The following is a 23414-nucleotide window of genomic DNA, read 5'->3' as shown; positions in this document are numbered from 1 at the left end:
TTGTGTTTGTTTTTGTGTGTTTTTCTGAGGAGTGCTGCATGTCTCGCACAAGTTAACCTGCTTCAGACAGCTACGTGTGTTTATATTTGAATAATGCAAGGTTTGTTCACTGAGTACTAGCATAAAAAAACACTTGGATGGTACAATTACAAAAACAAAATGCCGAATGTCGTGTTTACTAGTTTGTGTCTTTGTATCGCCAATAACAGAGCATAATGGATTTGCAGAGGCTTTCTGTACAAACTGGCCTGCTCTTTGTTGTTGCAGAAGAAGAAAAGCTGTCTCAGTAGCATCCTCTGTAGCTGTGAGAAGGAAGCGGAGGCCTCGCCAAACTACCAGTGAGAGTGAGGATGACATGGCGTTTTCCATAAAAAGCCATCCCAATCCACTTCAGGTCAATACAAGTTTGAAGTAAGTACTTTTTAATACCAGCACAGGATAGGACTTTTTTTTATCTCACATTGGGAAAGTTCCATGGTTGAAGCAGTAATATATATATATATATATATATAATAGCACTAAATACCTAAATGTATTTCGATACTTTTCGGTACTTTTCAAAATAAGGGGGACCACAAAAAATTTCATTATTGGCTTTATTTTAACAAAAAATCTTAAGGTACATTAAACATATATTTATTATTACAATCGAAGAACAATTTAGTCCTTAAATAAAATAGTGAACATACTAGACAACTTGTCTTTTAGTAGTAAGTAAACAAGCAAAGACTCCTAATTAGTCTGCTGACGTATGCAGTAACATGTGGTCATTTATCATTCTATTATTTTGTCACATTATGAGGGACAAACTGTAAAAAATTATTATTAATCCACTTGTTCATTTACTGTTAATATCTGCTTATTTTCTGTTTTAACATGTTCTATCTACACTTCTGTTAAAATGTAATAATCACTTATTCTTCTCTTCTTTGATGCTTTACATTAGTTTTGGATGATACCCCACATTTAGGTATCGATCTGATACGAAGTAGTTACAGGATCATACATTGGTCATATTCAAAGTCCTCATGTGTCCAGGGACGTATTTACTGACTTTATAAACATAATATGAATTTTTTTTAAAGGAAAAAAGATTGTGTGACGATAAAAAATATCGATGTATTCATAGTAGTATCGACTAGAAATGCTCCTGTACTGTATCAGTACAGTGGATGTCAGGTGTAGAGCCACCCATGGCGTTTGTTTATTTCGTGACGCCGTGAGCTACGGTGTGTAGTGAAGCATGTTTAGCTATTCCTCCCCCTTTACTACATTACAAATATACTTGTATATAACACATTAATGGAGGTGTTTGGATGTTTTGTAAGGGCTTTATAGGCAGAATAGAGCGACTCCTATAGGCTCCATTGTAAGTGGATTTTGATCGCATTTATTTAATATTTAGAAGGCATTAAAAAAAAAACCATCCGTCTTCATGTCTTTCATAATAACTGTGAACGATAGGCAAAATTCCCCCCAAAAAATGCAGTTCCCCCTTTAAACTTAAGGAGTTTCGTGATTTGAAACTTACACAGAACTCATGTAATTGATCGTCAAGGCTCATGACGATCAATTACACTTATGGGAATTCCTTCTCTTGTTTCTTATTGGGAAACTTGCTTTAAAATAATTTACGAACCCTGTTTAAGAATCGACAAAGCTAACTGTAACTTTAGTGACACACTTATTGCACACATATGGCATGTATATGTACTTGTCAAAAATACTGAAAAAATTCCTCAGGTCATCTCTACTTCCTGTTTTCCACAGTATTCCGGGACCTTCTGCGTCCCGCTTCGTGACCTGCCGCCAGCGCTTGGTCAGTAAAAAAACCAAACTCAAGAAAGTAACTGCCGTTGACTCTTCGGAGGACTTCACTTCTCGGGAGCATAAAAAAACCACCCCACCTCCCAAGAGAAAAAGGCTGGATTCAAGCATGGATAGTTCCAACAGCAGCATGGCCGCCCATCCCTTGCAAGAGAATCTCCTCAATGAGTCGGCAGATCACAGTCTCGGGCCCTGCTCCAGGAATCCCATCTTTTGCTCTACGCCCTCTGTGTGCCCGGCCAGAAAAGGGCTCGACAGTGTGCCCGTGGCCATCACGAATCAGTCCCTCAACTCCTTGTCCTTGTCCGGCATCTGCATAGGTGTCAGCACATTGAAGGAAGACCTGGACCAACCAAGGCAGCCATGCTCTTCACCCCCTTCTGAGAATACGGAGCAGAAGAATCAAGCAGGCCAGTCTTTCCACGACGGAAACTCCTTTGACCTGTTTGCACACCCAGGTAGTGTGAACAAGACGGGTCGATGCTTCAAGACCAACACTTTCTCAGAAAGTGTACCGACTCCAGAAAGTAGCAGCTGCTTTGTGGTATCCATGAACGACTTACCGTCATCAGCTGAAGCGCTGAAGCAGAAATGTTTGGCCCAGGATTTCGATGTGAGAGTGAAGAGATTAGACCTCCTCACCGTTGGCCAACTTTCCAGCCAGACTGTCTTCTTCTCTTGCTCGGACCTCCTTAGCTCCACTGGCACCAAGCCAATGGCCGAGCCAGTTTGCATTGACCTTCTGCCATCACCACAACCGTCCTTCGATGCCAACAATAGGGAGTCAGAAACGTCATGTGTTCCTATCAACCCTTCACTGTCACCCTCAGCTCTTTCACCACAAGCGTCCTTCGATGCCAACAATAGGGAGTCAGAAACGTCATGTGTTCCTATCAACCCTTCACTGTCAACCCCAGCTCTTTCATCACAAGATGAATCGATGGAGCGATCGGCCTCATTACGTATTGTTGAATCTAGTCAGCACACCGACAGCAGCTTTGAGTTATTCACTTGTCCAGAGTTAACACCCAACTTTTCTGTACAACGGTCAACAGAGAAGCAGGGCGCAGATGGTTCATTTGGAAAGGAATGCAAAGTTTCGGTTAAAAGGTTGGATGTGTCCCAATTCAAAACTGGGCTGGTCCATAGAAAGACATCTGCAGGACAATTAGGACATGACGAAGACGCAGTGGACACACAATCGGAAGAAGAGAGCCTCAAGATTGCTTTGATCAAGAAATGTCAAAGTGACAAGCTGGTAGTAAGAATCCGGAGAATGACTTTAGCCCAATTGAAGGAGCTGCTGTGGAAAGTCGCCAAGTCCGACTCGCTCACAAATGCTCCAGACTCAACCGGTGAGGTTGTGACGACAACGAGAGACTCTCAAGAGATATCGTCCGTGGCTTTTGAGAAACAGTCCTCTGGTTCCGGCACCGTTGTCGCGTCCGACAAAGAAGTTCCAGATCCCGGTGTGGCGGCCAAAAGGAAAAAGAAGAGGAAGAGCCCCTTGACAGGCCGGCCGGGCACAACCCGGAAGGCGTGCGTCAGCGGCCTGAGCGTGAGTCGCTGGAAGACCGACAGCAGGGTTCAAACCCCACACAGGTTTAGGAGGAAGAAGGCTGCCGACTGCACCATGGACGATCTGGGCTCAGCCCAAACTAAAGAACTGCACGTGAGTGCCGTACATTATCCTACATTCCAGCAGGCTTTTTTTTGGTATCTTCTCAAGGGACAACACAGAAATAGACTTACACAAACTTTATTGATCCAAAAGGGAAATTGTTCCACACAGTAGGTCAGTTACAAAGGATGGAAAGGATAAGGTTGGAAAGGATAATGCACACAAGGGCACAAAAAGAGGGTGAAAACAAAGGTATAAAGTAGACTAAAAATGTACCATGGTAGCAATATCAAATGTTATATTTACATATTATATATACAGTATATAATATATACTGATATATTATATTATATTATTATATAATATATACAATATATAACAAACCCCAATTACCATGTACATTATTACAGTAGATGTAACAGCTGCAGCAAAAAAAAAAGGGCAGCATAAAATAAATAATAATAAATACTCCCTTTTGCAAGATACTGTAAATCCAGGGTTCTCCAATACCAGAGTGCGGCCAAAGGGCCATTCGCAGCCAGCAGCTAATTCCCTAACGGCCCGCAACACATTCTAACAATACTATTTAAAAAAAAAAAAAAAAAAAGTGGAATAAAAGCGCAAACAGATGAAATGTAACGAGAAAAAGTTGCAATGTTGACTCTAATAACACAAAGTTTCCAATGCAGGCTGTTTTTCTTTCTTTAAAACTGTCATTGCTCAAAATATAATAATGAATCAAAATGTATGTTGTTATGAATTATTAATATATTAAGGCTCCAATTACTTCACATCAAAAATTCCACTCTTAAATATTTTTAGGGGAAATATTGCATATTTTGTGTGTTTGCCATTCAATAATAATATAATAAAACAATTATAATGTGACGGATAGATCTGGAGTTGATCTAGACCAGGGGTCACCAACCTTTTTGAAAGCAAGAGCTACTTCTTGGGTAGTGATTAATGCGAAGGGCTACCAGTTTGATACACACTTAAATAAATTGCCAGAAATAGCCAATTTGCTCAATTTACCTTTAACTCTATGTTATTATTAATAATTAATGATAATTGGTGGCAGAGGGGTTAGTGCGTCTGCCTCACAATACGAAGGTCCTGAGTAGTCGTGAGTTCAATCCCGGCCTCTGGATCTTTCTGTGTGGAGTTTGCATGTTCTCCCCGTGACTGCGTGGGTTCCCTCCGGGTACTCCGGCTTCCTCCCACCTCCAAAAGACATGCACCTGGGGATAGGCTGATTGGCAACACTAAAATTGGCCCTAGTGTGTGAATGTGAGTGTGAATGTTGTCTCTCTATCTGCGTTGGCCCTGCGATGAGGTGGCGACTTGTCCAGGGTGTACCCCGCCTTCCGCCCGATTGTAGCTGAGATAGGCTCCAGCGCCCCCCGCGACCCCGAAGGGAATAAGCGGTAGAAAATGGATGGATGGATGGATATTTACACTTAATTGAATGGTTTAAAAGAGGAGAAAACACAAAAAAATGACAATTAAATTTTGAAACATAGTTTATCTTCAATTTCGACTCTTTAAAATTCAAAATTCAACCGAAAAAAAGAAGAGAAAAACTAGCTAATTCGAATCTTTTTGAAAAAATTAAAAAAATAATTTATGGAACATCATTAGTAATTTTTCCTGATTAAGATTAATTTTAGAATTTTGATGACATGTTTTAAATAGGTTAAAATCCAATCTGCACTTTGTTAGAATATATAACAAATTGGACCAAGCTATATTTCTAACAAAGACAAATCATTATTTCTTCTAGATTTTCCAGAACAAAAATTTTTCAAAGAAATTCAAAAGACTTTGAAATAAGATTTAAATTTGATTCTACAGATTTTGTAGATTTGCCAGAATAATTTTTTTGAATTTTAATCATAATAAGTTTGAAGAAATATTTCACAAATATTCTTCGTCGAAAAAACAGAAGCTAAAATGAAGAATTAAATTAAAATCTATTTATTATTCTTTACAATAAAAAATAAATTTACTTGAACATTGATTTAAATTGTCAGGAAAGAAGAGGAAGGAATTTAAAAGGTAAAAAGGTATATGTGTTTAAAAATCCTAAAATCATTTTTAAGGTTGTATTTTTTCTGTAAAATTGTCTTTCTGAAAGTTATAAGAAGTAAAGTAAAAAAATAATGAATTTATTTAAACAAGTGAAGACCAAGTCTTTAAAATATTTTCTTGGATTTTCAAATTCTATTTGAGTTTTGTCTCTCTTAGAATTAAAAATGTCGAGCAAAGCGAGACCAGCTTGCTAGTAAATAAATAAAATTTAAAAAAATATAGGCAGCTCACTGGTAAGTGCTGCTATTAGAGCTATTTTTAGAACAGGCCAGCGGGCGACTCATCTGGTCCTTACGGGCTACCTGGTGCCCGCGGGCACCACGTTGGTGACCCCTGATCTAGACATTTGAAGTTTAAAAGTAAAATGAAATCAAAAATAATGTTTTACTTATTTTTAATCCTTTTGGATCCCTAAGGAATTTTAGTGGGGTATGTTTTATACTTTCATTGCTCAAAAAATAATAATGCATCAAAAGCAATGTTATGAATTGTTGACCTATTTAAGGCTCCAATTACCTCACATCAAATATAACATGTAACTTTATCTTTTTTGTTTGTTTGAGGAAACTATTGCATATTTTGTGTTTGCCATAAAAACACACACAATGATTTCTTTAACAAAAAGGGCATAAAACATAAAAATATTTATATCAGCAGATCTGAAGCTGATCCAGAGATTCAAGCGATAAAAAAAGTATAATATAACACTTTTTTTTTTTTTTTTCTGGCTGAGACCTTTCCGGGTCCCTGGGACCAAACTTGAAGGGAGCCCTAAAGGGGGAAAAAATCTATACATTGTATTGGTTTTGAAAATGAAACGTATCATACTTTAAATTTTTATTGTGCGGCACTCAGTGGAAAAGGTTTGGAAACCCTTGTCCTATACTCTAATTCAGGGGTCCCCAACTTTTAAATACGTCGACGCCGTTTTTGTGCGTCGACGCGTCGCATATTTACGTCACACTACCGTCATGGCGGAGCACAAAGCAGACGGTGCGAGCGAGGGGGAAAAAATCACGCCAAAAGTCGTCAAAAGTGTGGGAGTATTTCAATACACGGCCTAATAATGTTGTTGTATGCACACTGTGTCGAGCGGAAATGGCCTATCATAGCAGCACAACGGCTATGAACCAACATTTGCAAAGAAAACCATCAACTAGTCAATCGTCCGCGTGAGCATACGTTGTCATCATTACACAAAAACATGAATGTGTCATTTGTATCTGCTAGGGGTGTAACGGTACGTGTTTTGTATTGAACCGTTTCGGTACGGGGCTTTCGGTTCGGTACGGGGGTGTACCGAACGAGTTTCTAAGCTAATGCTAAAGTCTTAACAAGCTGCTTTGCTCCTTCTGCCTCTGTCTCAGCACGCAGCATTGTCCCACCCACACAACCATCTGATTGGTACACACAAAGCGCTATCAGCCAATCAGCAGTGCGTATTCAAAACGTTAGCAGCCAATCAGCAGTGCGTATTCAGAGCGCATGTAGTCAGCGCTTCAGCGTGGAGCAGATAGGTGTTTAGCAGGTGAGCATCAGGCAGCGGACTCTAACCAAATGATAATAAACACCTCCCAGTCAACTACTAGTAACATCACTATGAGCCCGTTGACCTTCTAGAAACTTAAACTGCAGCTCAGCTCACTCGCAGTCCTGGCTTGAGGTGAAGGCTAATTACCTCTCAGTTCCAGCCACATCGACCCCTTCTGAGCGCCTATTTTCAGCTGCTGGGAATATTGTAAACAAGAAAAGAACCAGACCATGTAGACATGCTAACCTTTCTTCATTACAACTGTTAATCACTCACTGGAATGAGTAGAATTGGTTATTGTGTACTGTGTTGGACTGGATGTACAGCCCTTTGAGACACTTGTGATTTAGGGCTATATAAATAAACATTGATTGATTGATTGATGTTTATTTTGCACATTTTAAAAGCAATACTTAATGTTTACAGTGCTCCAGAATATTTAGATTGGCACTTTTTTGTATTGGATGTTTATCTTTATTTTTTGCACATTTTAGCAAATAAGCAATACTTTCACTTTTGTTGAAATGTTTACACTGTTGTTACAAAATATTTCGTTTTGCACTTTTTTGTATTGTATGTTTATCTTTATTTTTGCACATTTTAAAGCAAAATAAGCAATACTTTTACTTTTGAAATGCTTATACTATTGCAGAATATTAAGATTTGCACTGGATGTTGACTTTTATATTTGCACATTAAAAATCAAATAAGCTACTTTTAATGTTGTTAAATGTTAAAAGTTTTAAATGTTTACATTGTTACAGAATATTTTGTCCTGTTGTAGTCAATGTTGACTGAGTGGCCATACTTCTTTTTTTTTGTAAATAAAAGCCATGCCTTTTGAAAAAACTGGCCTACATTTATTTTTTCATCTTCATTTTAAATAAAAAAATAATCGGTAAAAGGAAAAATAATCTATAGATTAATCGGAAAAAAAAATCTATAGATTAATCGAAAAAATAATCTATAGATTAATCGATAGAAAAATAATCGTTAGCTGCAGGCTTAGTAGGGGTGTAACGGTACACAAAAATTTCGGTTCGGTACGTACCTCGGTTTAGAGGTCACGGTTCGGTTCATTTTCGGTACAGTAAGAAAACAACAAAATATACATTTTTGGGTTAAAAATGAAAAATTATTCTGAAAATTTTCAACGTTAAAAATGCAAATCTTTAAAACCCCACTTCCTGTATGGCCATGAACTTTACTTTTACTATTCTCCTTGGGGTTTCTGTCTGAGCTTTCTTGACTAACTCGGTATGTTCTTGTGTGCAGGAGCTTCTCGGGCATACAAATAATTTCTCCACCCCGGTGAGAACATGTCCACTCAACCTCTCGTCGCTGCTGACGGACTTCACGCCGCACACCCTGTATTGGAATCGTCTCAAGTCCGCGCTCTCCGTTCACCGCAAAGGTAGACCCTCCAATGTGCTCGGGTAACTGTGCCCCCAGGCTCCTTTCAAACCGCCCCTCTCTTTCAGTGATGGTCACGCCGAGCAGTCACAAAAGTCCAGTGTCATCAGATATCAGCCAGGTAAGACTTTGGCACAACAGAGCCAATCCACATCCAAACAAACCTTATCCAGTAGTGCTGCCATCTTGATTTATTTCAATCTTCGACCTAATATCCAAATGACCGTTTTCCTTTTGTTTTACTTGACGAGCTGCATCACAAAAAAACGTGGCCGTTGGCATGCTGGCTGACACTTTCTTTTAAAGTGAGTGGGTTGTGCCGCTCTAGTTCTACCCGCTGGCGCTCCACACAACCAGCGAGCTTCTCTGGCTATCATTCATCAGCTCATGCGGGGACTGATCACAATAATGAATTCACTTTTCACAAGTCTTTTTTATTACATGCACGAATGTACTGTCTAGTGAGCGAGCGTGCCAGGGTTTTGACTAGATGCAGTATTTTCAATGTTTCTATTTCAGACCTGCCAACATGTAAGTAAGTAAGTACATATTATTTATAAAGCGCTTTTCACAGATAAAATCACAAAGCTGACCTGTGTCCGCTCGGGATGGTCTCCTGCTGGCCCCACTATGGACTGGACTCTCACTATTGTGTTAGATCCACTATGGACTGGACTCTCACTATTATGTTAGATCCACTATGGACTGGACTCACACTATTATGTTAGATCCACTATGGACTAGACTCTCACTATTATGTTAGATCCACTATGGACTGGACTCACACTATTATGTTAGATCCACTATGGACTGGACTCTCACTATTATGTTAGATCCACTATGGACTGGACTCACACTATTATGCTTGATCCACTATGGACTGGACTCACACTATTATGCTAGATCCACTATGGACTGGACTCACACTGTTATGTTAGATCCACTATGGACTAGACTCTCACTATTATGTTATATCCACTATGGACTGGACTCACACTATTATGTTAGATCCACTATGGACTGGACTCTCACACTATTATGTTAGATCCACTATGGACTGGACTCTCACACTATTATGATAGATCCACTGTGGACTGGACTCTCACACTATTATGTTAGATCCACTATGGACTGGACTCTCACACTATTATGTTAGATCCACTATGGACTGGACTCTCACAATATTATGCTATATCCACTATAGACTGGACTCTCACACTATTATGTTAGATCCACTATGGACTGGACTCTCACACTATTATGTTAGATCCACTATGGACTGGACTCTCACAATATTATGCTAGATCCACTATGGACTGGACTCTCACAATATTATGTTAGGTCCACTATGGACTGGACTCTCACACTATTATGTTAGATCCACTATGGACTGGACTCTCACACTATTATGTTAGATTCACTATGGACTGGACTCTCACAATATTATGCTAGATCTACTATGGACTGGACTCTCACAATATTATGTTAGATCCACTTGACTGGACTCTCACAATATTATGCTAGATCCACTATGGACTGGAATCCCACAATATTATGTTAGATCCACTATGGACTGGACTCTCACACTATTATGTTAGATCCACTATGGACTGGACTCACACTACTATGTTAGATCCACTATGGACTGGACTCTCACACTATTATGTTAGATCCACTTGACTGGACTCTCACAATATTATGCTAGATCCACTATGGACTGGAATCCCACAATATTATGTTAGATCCACTTGACTGGACTCTCACAATATTATGCTAGATCCACTATGGACTGGAATCCCACAATATTATGTTAGATCCACTATGGACTGGACTCTCACACTATTATGTTAGATCCACTATGGACTGGACTCACACTACTATGTTAGATCCACTATGGACTGGACTCTCACACTATTATGTTAGATCCGCTCGACGTCCATTGCACCGGTCGCCCAGGGGTAGAGTTTTCCCTTGCCCTGATGTGGGATCTGAGCCGAGGATGTCGTTGTGGCTTGTGCAGCCCTTTGAGACACTCGTGATTTAGGGCTATATAAGTAGCCCCCCCCCCACTTTTTAAAGAAACCAACAAATACAAATGACAGATAATTCATAACAAGTTTCATTTTTATTTAATCAATAACGAGTAGTTTGAATGGCACTGCATCTTACGTCAATTATTATCAAGTGAGTTATTTTTTAAAACAGATCTAAATTGGATTTTGTAAAAAAAAAAAAAAAGTAATGTTCAAAAAACTAAACAGATTAAAGGCCTACTGAAACCCACTACTACCGACCACGCAGTCTGATAGTTTATATATCAATGATGAAATCTTAACATTATAACACATGCCAATACGGCTGGGTTAACTTATAAAGTGACATTTTAAATTTGCCGCTAAACTTCCGGTTCGAAACGCCTCTGAGGATGACGTATGCGTGTGACGTTGCCCGGCGAACACGGGTATGCCTTCCACATTGAAGCCGATACGAAAAAGCTCTGTTTTCATTTCATAATTCCACAGTATTCTGGACATCTGTGTTCGTGAATCTGTTTCAATCATGTTCATTGCATTATGGAGAAGGAAGCCAAGCAAGCAAAGAAGAAAGTTGTCGGTGCGAAATGGACGTATTTTTCGAACGTAGTCAGCCACAACAGTACACAGCCGGCGCTTCTTTGTTTACATTCCCGAAAGATGCAGTCAAGATGGAAGAACTCGGATAACAAAGACTCTAACCAGGAGGACTTTTGATTTGGATACACAGACGCCTGTAGGGAACTGGGACAACACAGACTCTTACCAGGATTACTTTGATTTGGATGACAAAGACGCAGACGTGCTACTGTGAGTATGCAGCTTTGGCTTTTTTTTGCGTATGTACGTAACTTTTTTAAAATATATAAGCTTTATGAACCTTGGGTTAGGTGAACGGTCTTTTGGGCTGAGTGATTGTGTGTGTTGATCATGTGTTTGAATTGTATTGGCGTGTTCTATGGAGCTAGGAGCTAGCAGAGGAGCTAGGAGCTAGCATAACACGTACCGTACCGGACGTGCGCGTCACGTACGTAACTTTTTAAAAATATATAAGCTTTATGAACCTTGGGTTAGGTGAACGGTCTTTTGGGCTGAGTGATTGTGTGTGTTGATCAGGTGTTTGAATTGTATTGGCGTGTTCTATGGAGCTAGGAGCTAGCAGAGGAGCTAGGAGCTAGCATAACAAACACGCAGGTGTTATTATGCAGGATTAATTTGTGGCATATTAAATATAAGCCTGGTTGTGTTGTGGCTAATAGAGTATATATATGTCTTGTGTTTATTTACTGTTGTAGTCATTCCCAGCTGAATATCAGGTACCGTGAGTATGCAGCCTTGGCTGCTAAACATTCGATAACTTGACCGTATGTGCGCGTCACGTACGTAACTTTTTAAAAATATATAAGCTTTATGAACCTTGGGTTAGGTAAACGGTCTTTTGGGCTGAGTGATTGTGTGTGTTGATCAGGTGTTTGAATTGTATTGGCGTGTTCTATGGAGCTAGCAGAGGAGCTAGGAGCTAGCATAACAAACACGCAGGTGTTTTTATGCAGGATTAATTTGTGGCATATTAAATATAAGCCTGGTTGTGTTGTGGCTAATAGAGTATATATATGTCTTGTGTTTATTTACTGTTGTAGTCATTCCCAGCTGAATATCAGGTCACCCTCGGCTCTCACAGCATCTTCCCTATCTGAATAGCTTCAACTCCCCACTAGTCCTTCACTTGCACTTTACTCATCCACAAATCTTTCATCCTCGCTCAAATTAATGGGGAAATTGTCGCTTTCTCGGTCCGAATCTCTCTCACTTCATGCGGCCATCATTGTAAACAATAGGGAACTTTGCGTATATGTTCAACTGACTACGTCACGCTACTTCCGGTAGGTGCAAGCCTTTTTTTTATCAGATACCAAAAGTTGCAATCTTTATCGTCGTTGTTCTATACTAAATCCTTTCAGCAAAAATATGGCAATATCGCGAAATGATCAAGTATGACACATAGAATAGATCTGCTATCCCCGTTTAAATAAAAAAAATTCATTTCAGTAGGCCTTTAAATTTAGCTATTTTAGCTAATTCTGGCATATTTACTGTGATGCCTTTCCTCATATGTAGATCCAGGGTTGCCCCTTAATTTAATTGAATGTGGTGCGCCGCTATGGCATTTTTATTACCGCCACACATTAAAAAAAAAAAAGTTCTGCTTTTACTTGAAAATAATTGAAAGTAATATAATATATTGTAGCCCTCAGAATAAATCACAAAGTCTGGCGCTATTTTTAAACTAAAATTAACAATCTTATGATCACAAACGGCAAAATTCCAACAGGTCAACATTTTTTGTACTCTGCACGCATCGTGTAAACACTTTCGTCTGGTGAGTCTGCGCTTCCCCGGACACACAACAACACTTTGAGACCGGGCTTTCTGCTCCGCCGCTCCCAGTCTGTGGAACGCTCTCCCTGACCACCTGAGGGCACCACAGACTGTGCATGCTTTTAAAAAAGGCTTAAAAACCCTTCTTTTAAAAAAAAAACCTTTTTTTAGATATATGCGTGCTAGTTCTAGCTATTAGGCTGTTCTAGTTTTTATTTGTATTATCTTTTTATTTTTTTAATACACTGCAGCACTTTGAGGTTGTTTGCTCAATGTGAAGTGCTTTTACAAATAAAATCTATTATTATTATTAGGGATGTCCGATAATGGCTTTTTGCCGATATCCGATATTCCGATATTGTCCAACTCTTTAATTACCGATACTGATATCAACCGATACCGATATCAACCGATATATGCAGTCGTGGAATTAACACATTATTATGCCTAATTTGGACAACCAAGTATGGTGAAGATAAGTCAAATCAAATCAAATCAACTTTATTTATAAAGCACATTTAAAATTTACCACAGGGGTAGCCAAAGTGCTGTACAATGGGCAGGTTAAAAATAATACGAGAACCGAGCAAACACAACACATCACAAACAGAACACGATAAAAAAATAAAATATAAAAACAGGTTCACAGCAGGTGTATTATGGGGCGCCATTGCAGGATGGGTATCACTCAGTGTTAAAAGCCATGGAATAAATGTATGTTTTTAAGAGAGATTTAAAAACAGGAAGAGAGGAGGCTTGTCTAACACTAAGAGGTAGGTCGTTCCAGAGCTTGGGAGCAGCAGCGGCGAAAGCTCTGTCACCTCTAAGCTTCAGCCTTGTGTCCGGGACCGTCAGTAGCAGCTGATCGGCTGATCTTAGGGATCGGGTGGGGCAGTAAGGCTGAAGGAGGTCGGAGAGATATGTTGGCGCGAGGTTGTTTAGACATTTAAAAACAAATAAAAGGAGTTTAAAATTGAAGATAAGGTACTTTTTAAAAAAAATTAGTAAAATAAGATGAATAAATTAAAAACATTTTCTTGAATAAAAAAAGAAAGTACAAAAATATAAAAACAGTTACATAGAAACTAGTAATGAATGAAAATGAGTAAAATTAACTGTTAAAGGTTAGTACTATTAGTGGAGCAGCAGCACGCACAATCATGTGTGCTTACGGACTGTATCCCTTGCAGACTGTATTGATATATATTGATATATAATGTAGGAACCACAATATTAATAACAGAAAGAAACAACCCTTTTGTGTGAATGAGTGTAAATGGGGGAGGGAGGTTTTTTGGGTTGGTGCACTAATTGTAAGTGTATCTTGTGTTTTTTATGTTGATTTAATAAAAAATAAAAAAAATAAAAACCGATACCGATAATAAAAAAACCGATACCGATCATTTCCGATATTACATTTTAACGCATATATCGGCCGATAATATCGGCAGGCCGATATTATCGGACATCTCTAATTATTATTATTACTTCCTCATTCTCCGCCAATCACCTTTCAGGCACAGACGGTGTGTTTGTGATCATGGGAAAACATGAGGTGGACGTTGGAGTATGAATTGATACATATAGCCTATTATTTGTGCTTTATTGACAAGTGATTACATTTCTTCAAGGTTTGCAGTTATATTTTATCCAACTGTTTTTCCTGGACCTCCCATTAAAATGTCTATTAAACGTAAGCATGTGCGTATGAAAAAAGTTGTCCTGGCTGAATTTCCAAGCATTAAAATTGTTATCCTCGCGGTTTTTCCAGATTTGTGCAGCCCTGCTGTCCAGAATGAATGAAACGCACACTTCTCGCTTTCTGCTTCCTCCAGCTCATGTCCGACGCAGATCTGTCCGATGCAGAGAAAGTGTACGCAGAGTGCGGCCAGCCGGGCCCCCTGTCTTGGACGGAGTGTATTTCCCCACCACGCATGAAACAGTGTGTCAAGATTGGGGAGGGTACCTTTGGTGAGGTCTTCTCCACCAGCAACGCCTCCGGAGAGGTGGTTGCTCTCAAAGTACGTGTGCACACATCACATACATATGTGATCGCCAAGGTTGGGCGTCACTTCAGTTATATGTTCGTTAGCTTTTTAATATGTTGGTTCAGGGGTCACCAACCTTTTTGAAACCAAGAGCTACTTCTTGGGTACCGATTAATGCGAAGGGCTACCAGTTTGATACACACTTGAATAAATTGCCAGAAATAGCCAATTTGCTCAATTTACCTTTAACTCTGTTATTATTAATAATTGATGATATTTACACTTAATTGAACAGTTTAAAAGAGGAGAAAACACGAAACAAATGACAATTAAATTTTGAAACATAGTTTATCTTCAATTTCGACTCTTTAAAATTCAAAATTCTACCGAAAAACTAGCTAATTTGAATCTTTTTGAAAAAATTAAAAAAATAATTTATGGAACATCATTAGTAATTTTTCCTGATTTAAGATTAATTTTAGAATTTTGATGACATGTTTTAAATAGCTTAAAATCCAATCTACACTTTGTTAGAATATATAACAAATTGGACCAAGCTATATTTCTAACAAAGACAAATCATTATTTCTTCTAGATTTTCCAGAACAAAATTTTTAAAAGAAATTCAAAAGACTTTGAAATAAGATTTAAATTTGATTCTACAGATTTTCTAGATTTTCCAGAATATTTTTTTTAAATTTTAATCATAATAAGTTTGAAGAAATATTTCACAAATATTCTTTGTCGAAAAAACAGAAGCTAAAATGAAGAATTAAATTAAAATGTATTTATTATTCTTTACAATAAAAAAAATAAATGACTTGAACATTGATTTAAATTGTCAGGAAAGAAGAGGAAGGAATTTAAAAGGTAAAAAGGTATATGTGTTTAAAAATCCTAAAATCATTTTTAAGGTTGTATTTTTTCTCTAAAATTGTCTTTCTGAAAGTTATAAGAAGCAAAGTAAAAAAATTAATGAGTTCATTTAAACAAGTGAAGACCAAGTCTTTAAAATATTTTCTTGGATTTTCAAATTCTATTTGAGTTTTGTCTCTCTTAGAATTAAAAATGTCGGGCAAAGCGAGACCAGCTTGCTAGTAAATAAATACAATTTAAAAAATAGAGGCAGCTCACTGGTAAGTGCTGCTATTTGAGCTATTTTTAGAACAGGCCAGCGGGCTACTCATCTGGTCCTTACGGGCTACCTGGTGCCCGCGGGCACCACGTTGGTGACCCCTGGACTAGAGATGGATCGATTATTGACTGGGCCGATTTTCGACGCCGTTTTTGTCAATTTGACGTACAGCAGATAAAATATATACACATATGATAGCAGTATTTAATAGGGGTGTAAAACATTTTGTTTTAATTTATCACAATTCTTATTTGTAACAATTCTTAATTGATTAGAAAAATATATCAATTTAAAAAAAAAATCTGTCCTGTCCACCCAATCAGGAAAATCATATAGTTGATGTAGATGATCTATATCCGCTGTACACATTTACTTTAGAAAAGAGAAGTGTGGGATATTTATTTTGTTGCCTTATTTGACTTTATTCAGTATTTGAGTAGAATTGTATTTAAAAAAAAATCAGTTTTCTTTTAAGTAATATTGAAATTGATCAGAGCTGTTTATCTATTTTATGGAGAAATGTAGTTAATCATAGAACTGGCCTTTGTAGTCCGTGCCGACACCGTAGTGGATAATCTTCTTTTTTTTTTCTATGTTCTTGCCATTTCTAATATAAAGTAGTGTAAAGTTCTTACTTATATCTGTCAGTAAACTCACCATGAAAGCACTAAAACATACCGGTGTAGTGAGTTTACATTATTCACCCAAGGAACTTTAGTTATTTGAGAGTTCCGGTCACGGGACACATTTCGGGCGTTGTTGTTGCACTAGTGAGCCACGGATGAGGAAACGCTGCTCCGTTATTGATTGAAGTAAAGTCTGAATGTCATTAAAACAGTTAGCTCCACCTTTTGACACTTCTTCCACTCCCGTCCTCGCACGCTACACCGCTACAACAAAGATGACGCTGTCGAAGTGGAGGCACGTAAATAAGACCTGCCCACAAAACGGCGCATCTTGAAGCGACTATCAGAAAGCGACTTGAAGATGATGTGTAAAACATCATCTATGCAACATTTTGAGCAAAGAACCACCATTACATGTTTTGTAGACCACAAGGAAGTCTTTTACATTTAGAAACAAATAATAATATGACCCCTTTAATGTGCCTTATAATCGGGTGTGCCCTATGGTCCAGAAAATACGGTACTATTCATGTTTAATTAACTTTTACTGCACATGAATGTTGGCCCCAAATATCAGTTATCGGCCTCTTTGACAACTAATAGTCTGTATCGGTATCGGCCCTGAAATAAACCTATGGATCGATCTCTTAATACAGACTGTGGTCCATGTCCTTATAGGTCATTCCAGTGGAGGGCAGTGAGAAGGTGAATGAAGAAGACCAGAAGACATTAGGGGAGATTCTCCATGAGATTATCATCTCCAAGTAATGATTCACTTATTCCCATACAGTCGCTCCACCTTTCACTGTGTGCTTCAATCATTGCTCACACTGCAGTTTTGCTGGAATACTGAAGTTTATGATCTTACAAACAAACATGCATTGTTGCAGGGAGCTGAGCAGCCTGAAGGACAGACAGCAGAACCAGACCAGCGGCTTCATTGGACTCAAAGAGTAAGTCTGTACACTTGCTGACTTGGGCTGGACAATTATTCCAATTTTGATTTCCATTTCCATTATGGTTTCTCACGATTACGACTGTCAAAAAAAAAAGCTTAATGGGCAACGGAGCTTGTGACGGTGAAATAGAGGAGGATCACTGCTCCCCTCACCTCCCAGAGGGTGATCAAGGGTGATGGGTCAAATGCAAAGAATAATTTCGCCACACCTAGTGTGTGTGTGACAATCATTGGTACTTTAACTTTAACTTTAGAAGTTTGGGACGTCACCATGGTTGCTATTTTTTATTTGACAAAAGCTAGTATGCCTAATCAATAATCACTAAACTCAACAAAAAAGTCATGACCAAACGGAAAAACTAAATGTTATTGTTTTTTATATTTCTATTGTTATTAAAATGTATTGTTATTGCTATTATTATCATTTTAATTATTATCGTCGGAACGACACAGGAAGTCCTTCATACCGACAGCCATCAGACTGTATAATACATATGTTCCTTTTTGACTGTATTTGAATGTATAATAGACTGTATTTATATTATTCACACGTGAATAATGCTGTACAATAGACTGTATTTATATTATTCACATGTGAATAATGCTGTATAATAGACTGTGTTTATGTTATTCACATGTGAATAATGCTGTATAATAGACTGTATTTATATTATTCACACGTGAATAATGCTGTACAATAGACTGTATTTACATTATTCACATGTGAATAATGCTGTATAATAGACTGTATTTATATTATTCACATGTGAATAATGCTGTATAATATACTGTATTTATATTATTCAAACGTGAATAATGCTGTATAATAGACTGTATTTATATTATTCACATGTGAATAATGCTGTATAATAGACTGTATTTATATTATTCACACGTGAATAATGCTGTACAATAGACTGTATTTATATTATTCACATGTGAATAATGCTGTATAATAGACTGTATTCATATTATTCACATGTGAATAATGCTGTATAATAGACTGTATTTATATTATTCACACGTGAATAATGCTGTACAATAGACTGTATTCATATTATTCACATGTGAATAATGCTGTATAATAGACTGTATTTATATTATTCACATGTGAATAATGCTGTATAATAGACTGTATTTATATTATTCACACGTGAATAATGCTGTATAATAGACTGTGTTTATATTATTCACACGTGAATAATGCTGTATAATAGACTGTATTTATATTATTCACATGTGAATAATGCTGTATAATAGACTGTATTTATGTTATTCACATGTGAATAATGCTGTATAATAGACTGTATTTATATTATTCACATGTGAATAATACTGTATAATAGACTGTATTTATATTATTGACATGTGAATAATGCTGTATAATAGACTGTATTTATATGATTCACACGTGAATAATGCTGTATAATAGACTGTATTTATGTTATTCACATGTGAATAATGCTGTATAATAGACTGTATTTATATTATTCACACGTGAATAATGCTGTATAATAGACTGTATTTATATTATTCACATGTGAATAATGCTGTATAATAGACTGTATTTATATTATTCACATGTGAATAATGCTGTATAATAGACTGTATTTATATTATTCACATGTGAATAATGCTTTATAATAGACTGTATTTATGTTATTTACTTGTGAATAATGCTGTATAATAGACTGTATTTATATTATTCACATGTAAAAAGTACCTAAGTGTTTATTGTTTATTGTGAGCGAACTGTGGTGCTGAATTTCCCCCGGGGATCAATAAAGTACTTTCTATTCTATTCTATTTTATTCATTACTAATTTATACCCCGTTTTTTTAAGTTCAGTTTTGCTGGTACAATAAATACTCATGTTTTCAAATAAGTGAATGATCATGATTACGTAATCAATCAAACTAATTGTATTATTTTTGCCATAATCGTCCAGTTTCTTTTTTTTGACGAGATCTGATTGTACCTTGTAGTCTTCACTGCGTCCGAGGCTGCTACCCTCCAGAGTTCCTCAAGGCTTGGGACACCTTCGATCAGAAAAAGGGCTCTGAGAACGACAGACCCGGTATTTCTTCCCACAAGTACACAATAATATATATGAATGACTAGTCATCAACCCACATTATAGACTCCTTTTCATGACTAATCAGTATTTCATAGTTTCCCCTTTGCTTTGTGTAGATTTCTTCGAAAAGGACCAGTTATTTATCATCCTGGAGTTTGAGTTTGGCGGCGTGGACCTAGAGAACAGCAACGGAACGGTAGGCACACATCGTAACGTCATCTGTGGGTTGTGTTTTGTGCAGGTTCATTTTGTGCTTCAACGGTGCGAATAACATACTGTCGCTAAAGATTGACTTGAACCTGCCCACGTCTTTTGTCTTCAAGCTGTCGTCGTTGGCCGTGGCAAAGAGTATCCTTCATCAGGTGACCGCCGCCTTGGCTGTGGCTGAGCAGCAGCTGCACTTTGAACATAGGTACTCATCAATCATCAATCAAAGTTTATTCATATAGCCCTTAATCACAAGTGTCTCAAAGGGCTGCACAAGCCACAACGACACTCCTCTTTAACCCTTCTACTGCAAGTTGATTATGGATCCATGTTGGTAACTGTCGTAGTACTTGACCTCCACTAGGGGCAAAGTTGGTAGGATCGTTGGAAAGATTCTTTAAAATATGAATCTACTGCTTCTACATACATTATGTTGTTGGATATGTTATTGAATTTTTTAGGTTCTCTCAACCTGTTTTTAATTTTTTAATTTTTATAAAGGGATCTCCACTGGGGCAACGTCTTGGTTAAAACAACAAAAGACAAGACGGGGAACTTCCTCCTGAACGGAACAGCCCACTCTATGGAAACCAAAGGGGTGCTCGTCCGCATCATCGACTACTCTCTCTCCCGACTGGAAATTGGTGAGTTGAAAGCCTCACAAGTTCTCACATCGAATACACAGTTGGATGAGATGACAAAGAATTTTAGCTAGTATAGAGGCTTTGCAGTCACGTGGTTTTATCACGTGACTTTGTGTTACGCCGCCATCTTGCCGGTCAACCGGTCAGCTCGTTCCTACGTGTTCGTACAGTTTGATTCCTGCGCTACATTTTCACCGATTTCATCCGAATTATGGCTGATTTGCTATCCAATGAAGTTGTGCATTTGGATGAAGAGTCCAAGAAACGTTACCGAGAGAAGTTAACCTTGTTGGCACAACGGATCCGTACCTTTTACCGAGAAGCATGCTAAAATCACCTGAGCATTTTGCAACAGCCGACCTGCATGATCTCTCATATCCAGACATTTATAATTACCTCGTCGATTCACCATCTCCGTACACTGGAAAGGACCTTAAGGCATACAAGAGTCTGGATGCCTACAAGTATTTTACAGCAGGTTTTGTGCATGATGGGCTGATATGGCAGATTCCAAACAAGAATGGATTTCTTCTCATGACCAAGGTAAGGAAAAAGCACACACAGAAGAGCCTACTGTCTGTTTACAAACCCGCGTGGCAGTAACAGTGTGATTGTGAAAAAACTACTGAAGTGATTCTAATGAAAACTCACATTGTTAAGCTGCTCTTGCTGCCTTTCTAAAAATGCACCCAGCATTTTCAACAATCATATTTGTATCATCCCATATTGTATTATTTCACATTTTGTGAAACAAATCAGGGGTAAATAGTTTGTTTACATACCTGATATGAAGTGTTCATTGCATATCCTCGTGTAAATCGTAGGTTTCCATCGTTCACGACAAATCGCCGCAATCCATTTATCGCGTTTTTGATGTTTGCCGGGAATCTATAGAAGCTAAGATTTGGTTTATCGCCTCGTCTATTGCTACATCCAACAGCACAGCAGGTTTCAGGTGTTGTTCCTAAAAACGCACCCCTGCTGTAGAATGCACCCCCTGACGCGGATGCGCGCTTACGTCACTCGTTTCGAAAAGTATATATAAACTCAGCTTTAATGACTGAAGTGGCTGAAATCGCCTCTTTTAAATCGCCTCTTTCGGTTCCAAGCTCAAATAGCAGCAGATCTAACAAGAAAGCGTGCGTGAGTCGTTGACGGGCACTGAACTGGTGACCGGAAAGATGGCCGCCAAGCTAATGTCACGTGGCTGATGACGTCAGCTGCAAAGCCTCTATAGATGTTACTTGAACACTGATACAATTTGCACTTAAATAAAGGAGGTGTGAACATCCCAGTCAACAAAGTAAAGACTTTATAAACAAGTTGCGACGAGGTTCACGACACATCACCTGCTGCATGTTTCCTCACATCGTTAACTCTGTCACAGCAGCTGATGGACGCTGTGTTGAGAAAATAAAAGCAACATCAAATAGTTTTCTCCTTGGCTGTATACTTTTAGTGTGGGGGAAAATATTGTCCACACTTGTCTCCATCTAAACACAGCAGTGCGCTCTTGAACGCACAGCGGGAAACGAGGAAAAATTACGTTAAACGAAGCACTTGGCTCCGTTTACTCCGAGGGGAAATCTCCTGAGCAAAGTCCATGTAGTTAGTCCGCCATGATTATCAAGCCAAACAACGCTAGTGCGCATGCGCCTGACTTCCTGTTGCATAAAATGCATTAATAAATGACGGTTTTTCGGTAATTAAAAAATTAGACGTATTACTAACGTGAATTATCATTATACTGTTTATTGTTACATCCCTCATCCATTAACAAGTAAAACGTCAAAGGCGGTCACGGCATGTTCTTGCCGCTGATGTTGGTCAATTTTTTAGGGCATTACGGCAAATGACGAGGGCGGTCGTGGCTTTTGCCGCAGTTGCCGTGGTTAAATTCGAGCTCTGTCTAAACAGTATGTCCACCTCGCTATGACATCACAACATAACCAGAATGCAAAAACTAAACGGCATGAAAGCTCACGTTAAATTGCATGAATTTTATCATTTGAAATTGTTTAACACGAGTATCCAACATTGTAACAAGATTTATAAGTCAGATAAGACAAAAGTCGACATGTTAAGCTCATTTATACAGTTTGTCTTTATCGTTAGCATTGCCTCTCTCTTCCTCTCTCCCCAGATGGTCTCAGAGTATCTTGTGACATTTCAAATGACGAGGAGCTCTTCTTGGGCCAAGGAGATTACCAGTTTGATATCTATCGGTTGATGAGAGAGGAGAACGGGTCGGTGATTGGCCACATCTCCTACAGTCACTTGCAATACGCCACGTCCTGATAACGTGTTTTTGTCCACCACAGTAACGACTGGAACAGCTACGAGCCTCATTCCAACGTGCTGTGGCTCCACTACCTGTGCTCCAAGCTGCTCGCCATGAGGTACCGCAACAAGGGCGGGAGGGGCGCCCAGGAAACAAAAAAAGAGCTGACACATTTCTATAAAAACATCCTGCAGTACAGTTGTGCCACTGAAGCACTTCAAACATGCCCCCTGTTTCAGTAGGAACACTTTTTTAAATGTCTGCTTAGACATGTCAATTATTTCAACTTATTATGTTTAATAACATTAAACGCTCACATTACTTTTGTATTGTTTGTTTGGGTTTATTATTGCTGCTTGAATGACAAAGCCTGCCTCAGAAGCTGAATTCTAAAAATACCAGTATGGATTATACAGTAGGTGTTAAAGGGGAACTGCACTTTTTTGGGGGCAATTTTGCTCATCATTCACAATCCTTATGTAAGACAAGAACACATATGGTTTTCTTTTTTTTATGCATTCTATCTCGTAAATAAACGCTAGCAAGAGTCAGCTATCCATGTAGCCATGGGGATACACTCTATTCCACCTATAAACACACCTC

At 38.3% G+C, this 23414-nt stretch overlaps 1 protein-coding gene across 1 annotated transcript in view; it reads left to right on the top strand.

The window, feature by feature from the left end:
- LOC133633449 (uncharacterized) overlaps window positions 1–23138 on the top strand; it is a 31063-nt gene extending 7925 nt beyond the window's left edge. The window contains exons 4-16 of the mRNA XM_062025975.1: window positions 268–411; window positions 1771–3499; window positions 8346–8484; window positions 8552–8604; window positions 14731–14916; window positions 17323–17408; window positions 17535–17597; window positions 19588–19679; window positions 19796–19875; window positions 20003–20091; window positions 20388–20530; window positions 22674–22776; window positions 22852–23138. Coding sequence (XP_061881959.1) covers window positions 268–411; window positions 1771–3499; window positions 8346–8484; window positions 8552–8604; window positions 14731–14916; window positions 17323–17408; window positions 17535–17597; window positions 19588–19679; window positions 19796–19875; window positions 20003–20091; window positions 20388–20530; window positions 22674–22776; window positions 22852–23053 — 3109 coding nt within the window. The 3' untranslated portion in view covers window positions 23054–23138. The remainder of the gene's footprint in view (window positions 1–267; window positions 412–1770; window positions 3500–8345; window positions 8485–8551; window positions 8605–14730; window positions 14917–17322; window positions 17409–17534; window positions 17598–19587; window positions 19680–19795; window positions 19876–20002; window positions 20092–20387; window positions 20531–22673; window positions 22777–22851) is intronic.
- Window positions 23139–23414: the final 276 nt, after the last annotated feature.

The sequence above is a fragment of the Entelurus aequoreus genome, linkage group LG18 (assembly GCF_033978785.1).
Source record: "Entelurus aequoreus isolate RoL-2023_Sb linkage group LG18, RoL_Eaeq_v1.1, whole genome shotgun sequence".
NCBI lineage: Eukaryota > Metazoa > Chordata > Actinopteri > Syngnathiformes > Syngnathidae > Entelurus > Entelurus aequoreus.
Note: the sequence above shows the minus strand (reverse complement) of the source record. Positions and strands in the feature narration are given on the sequence as shown.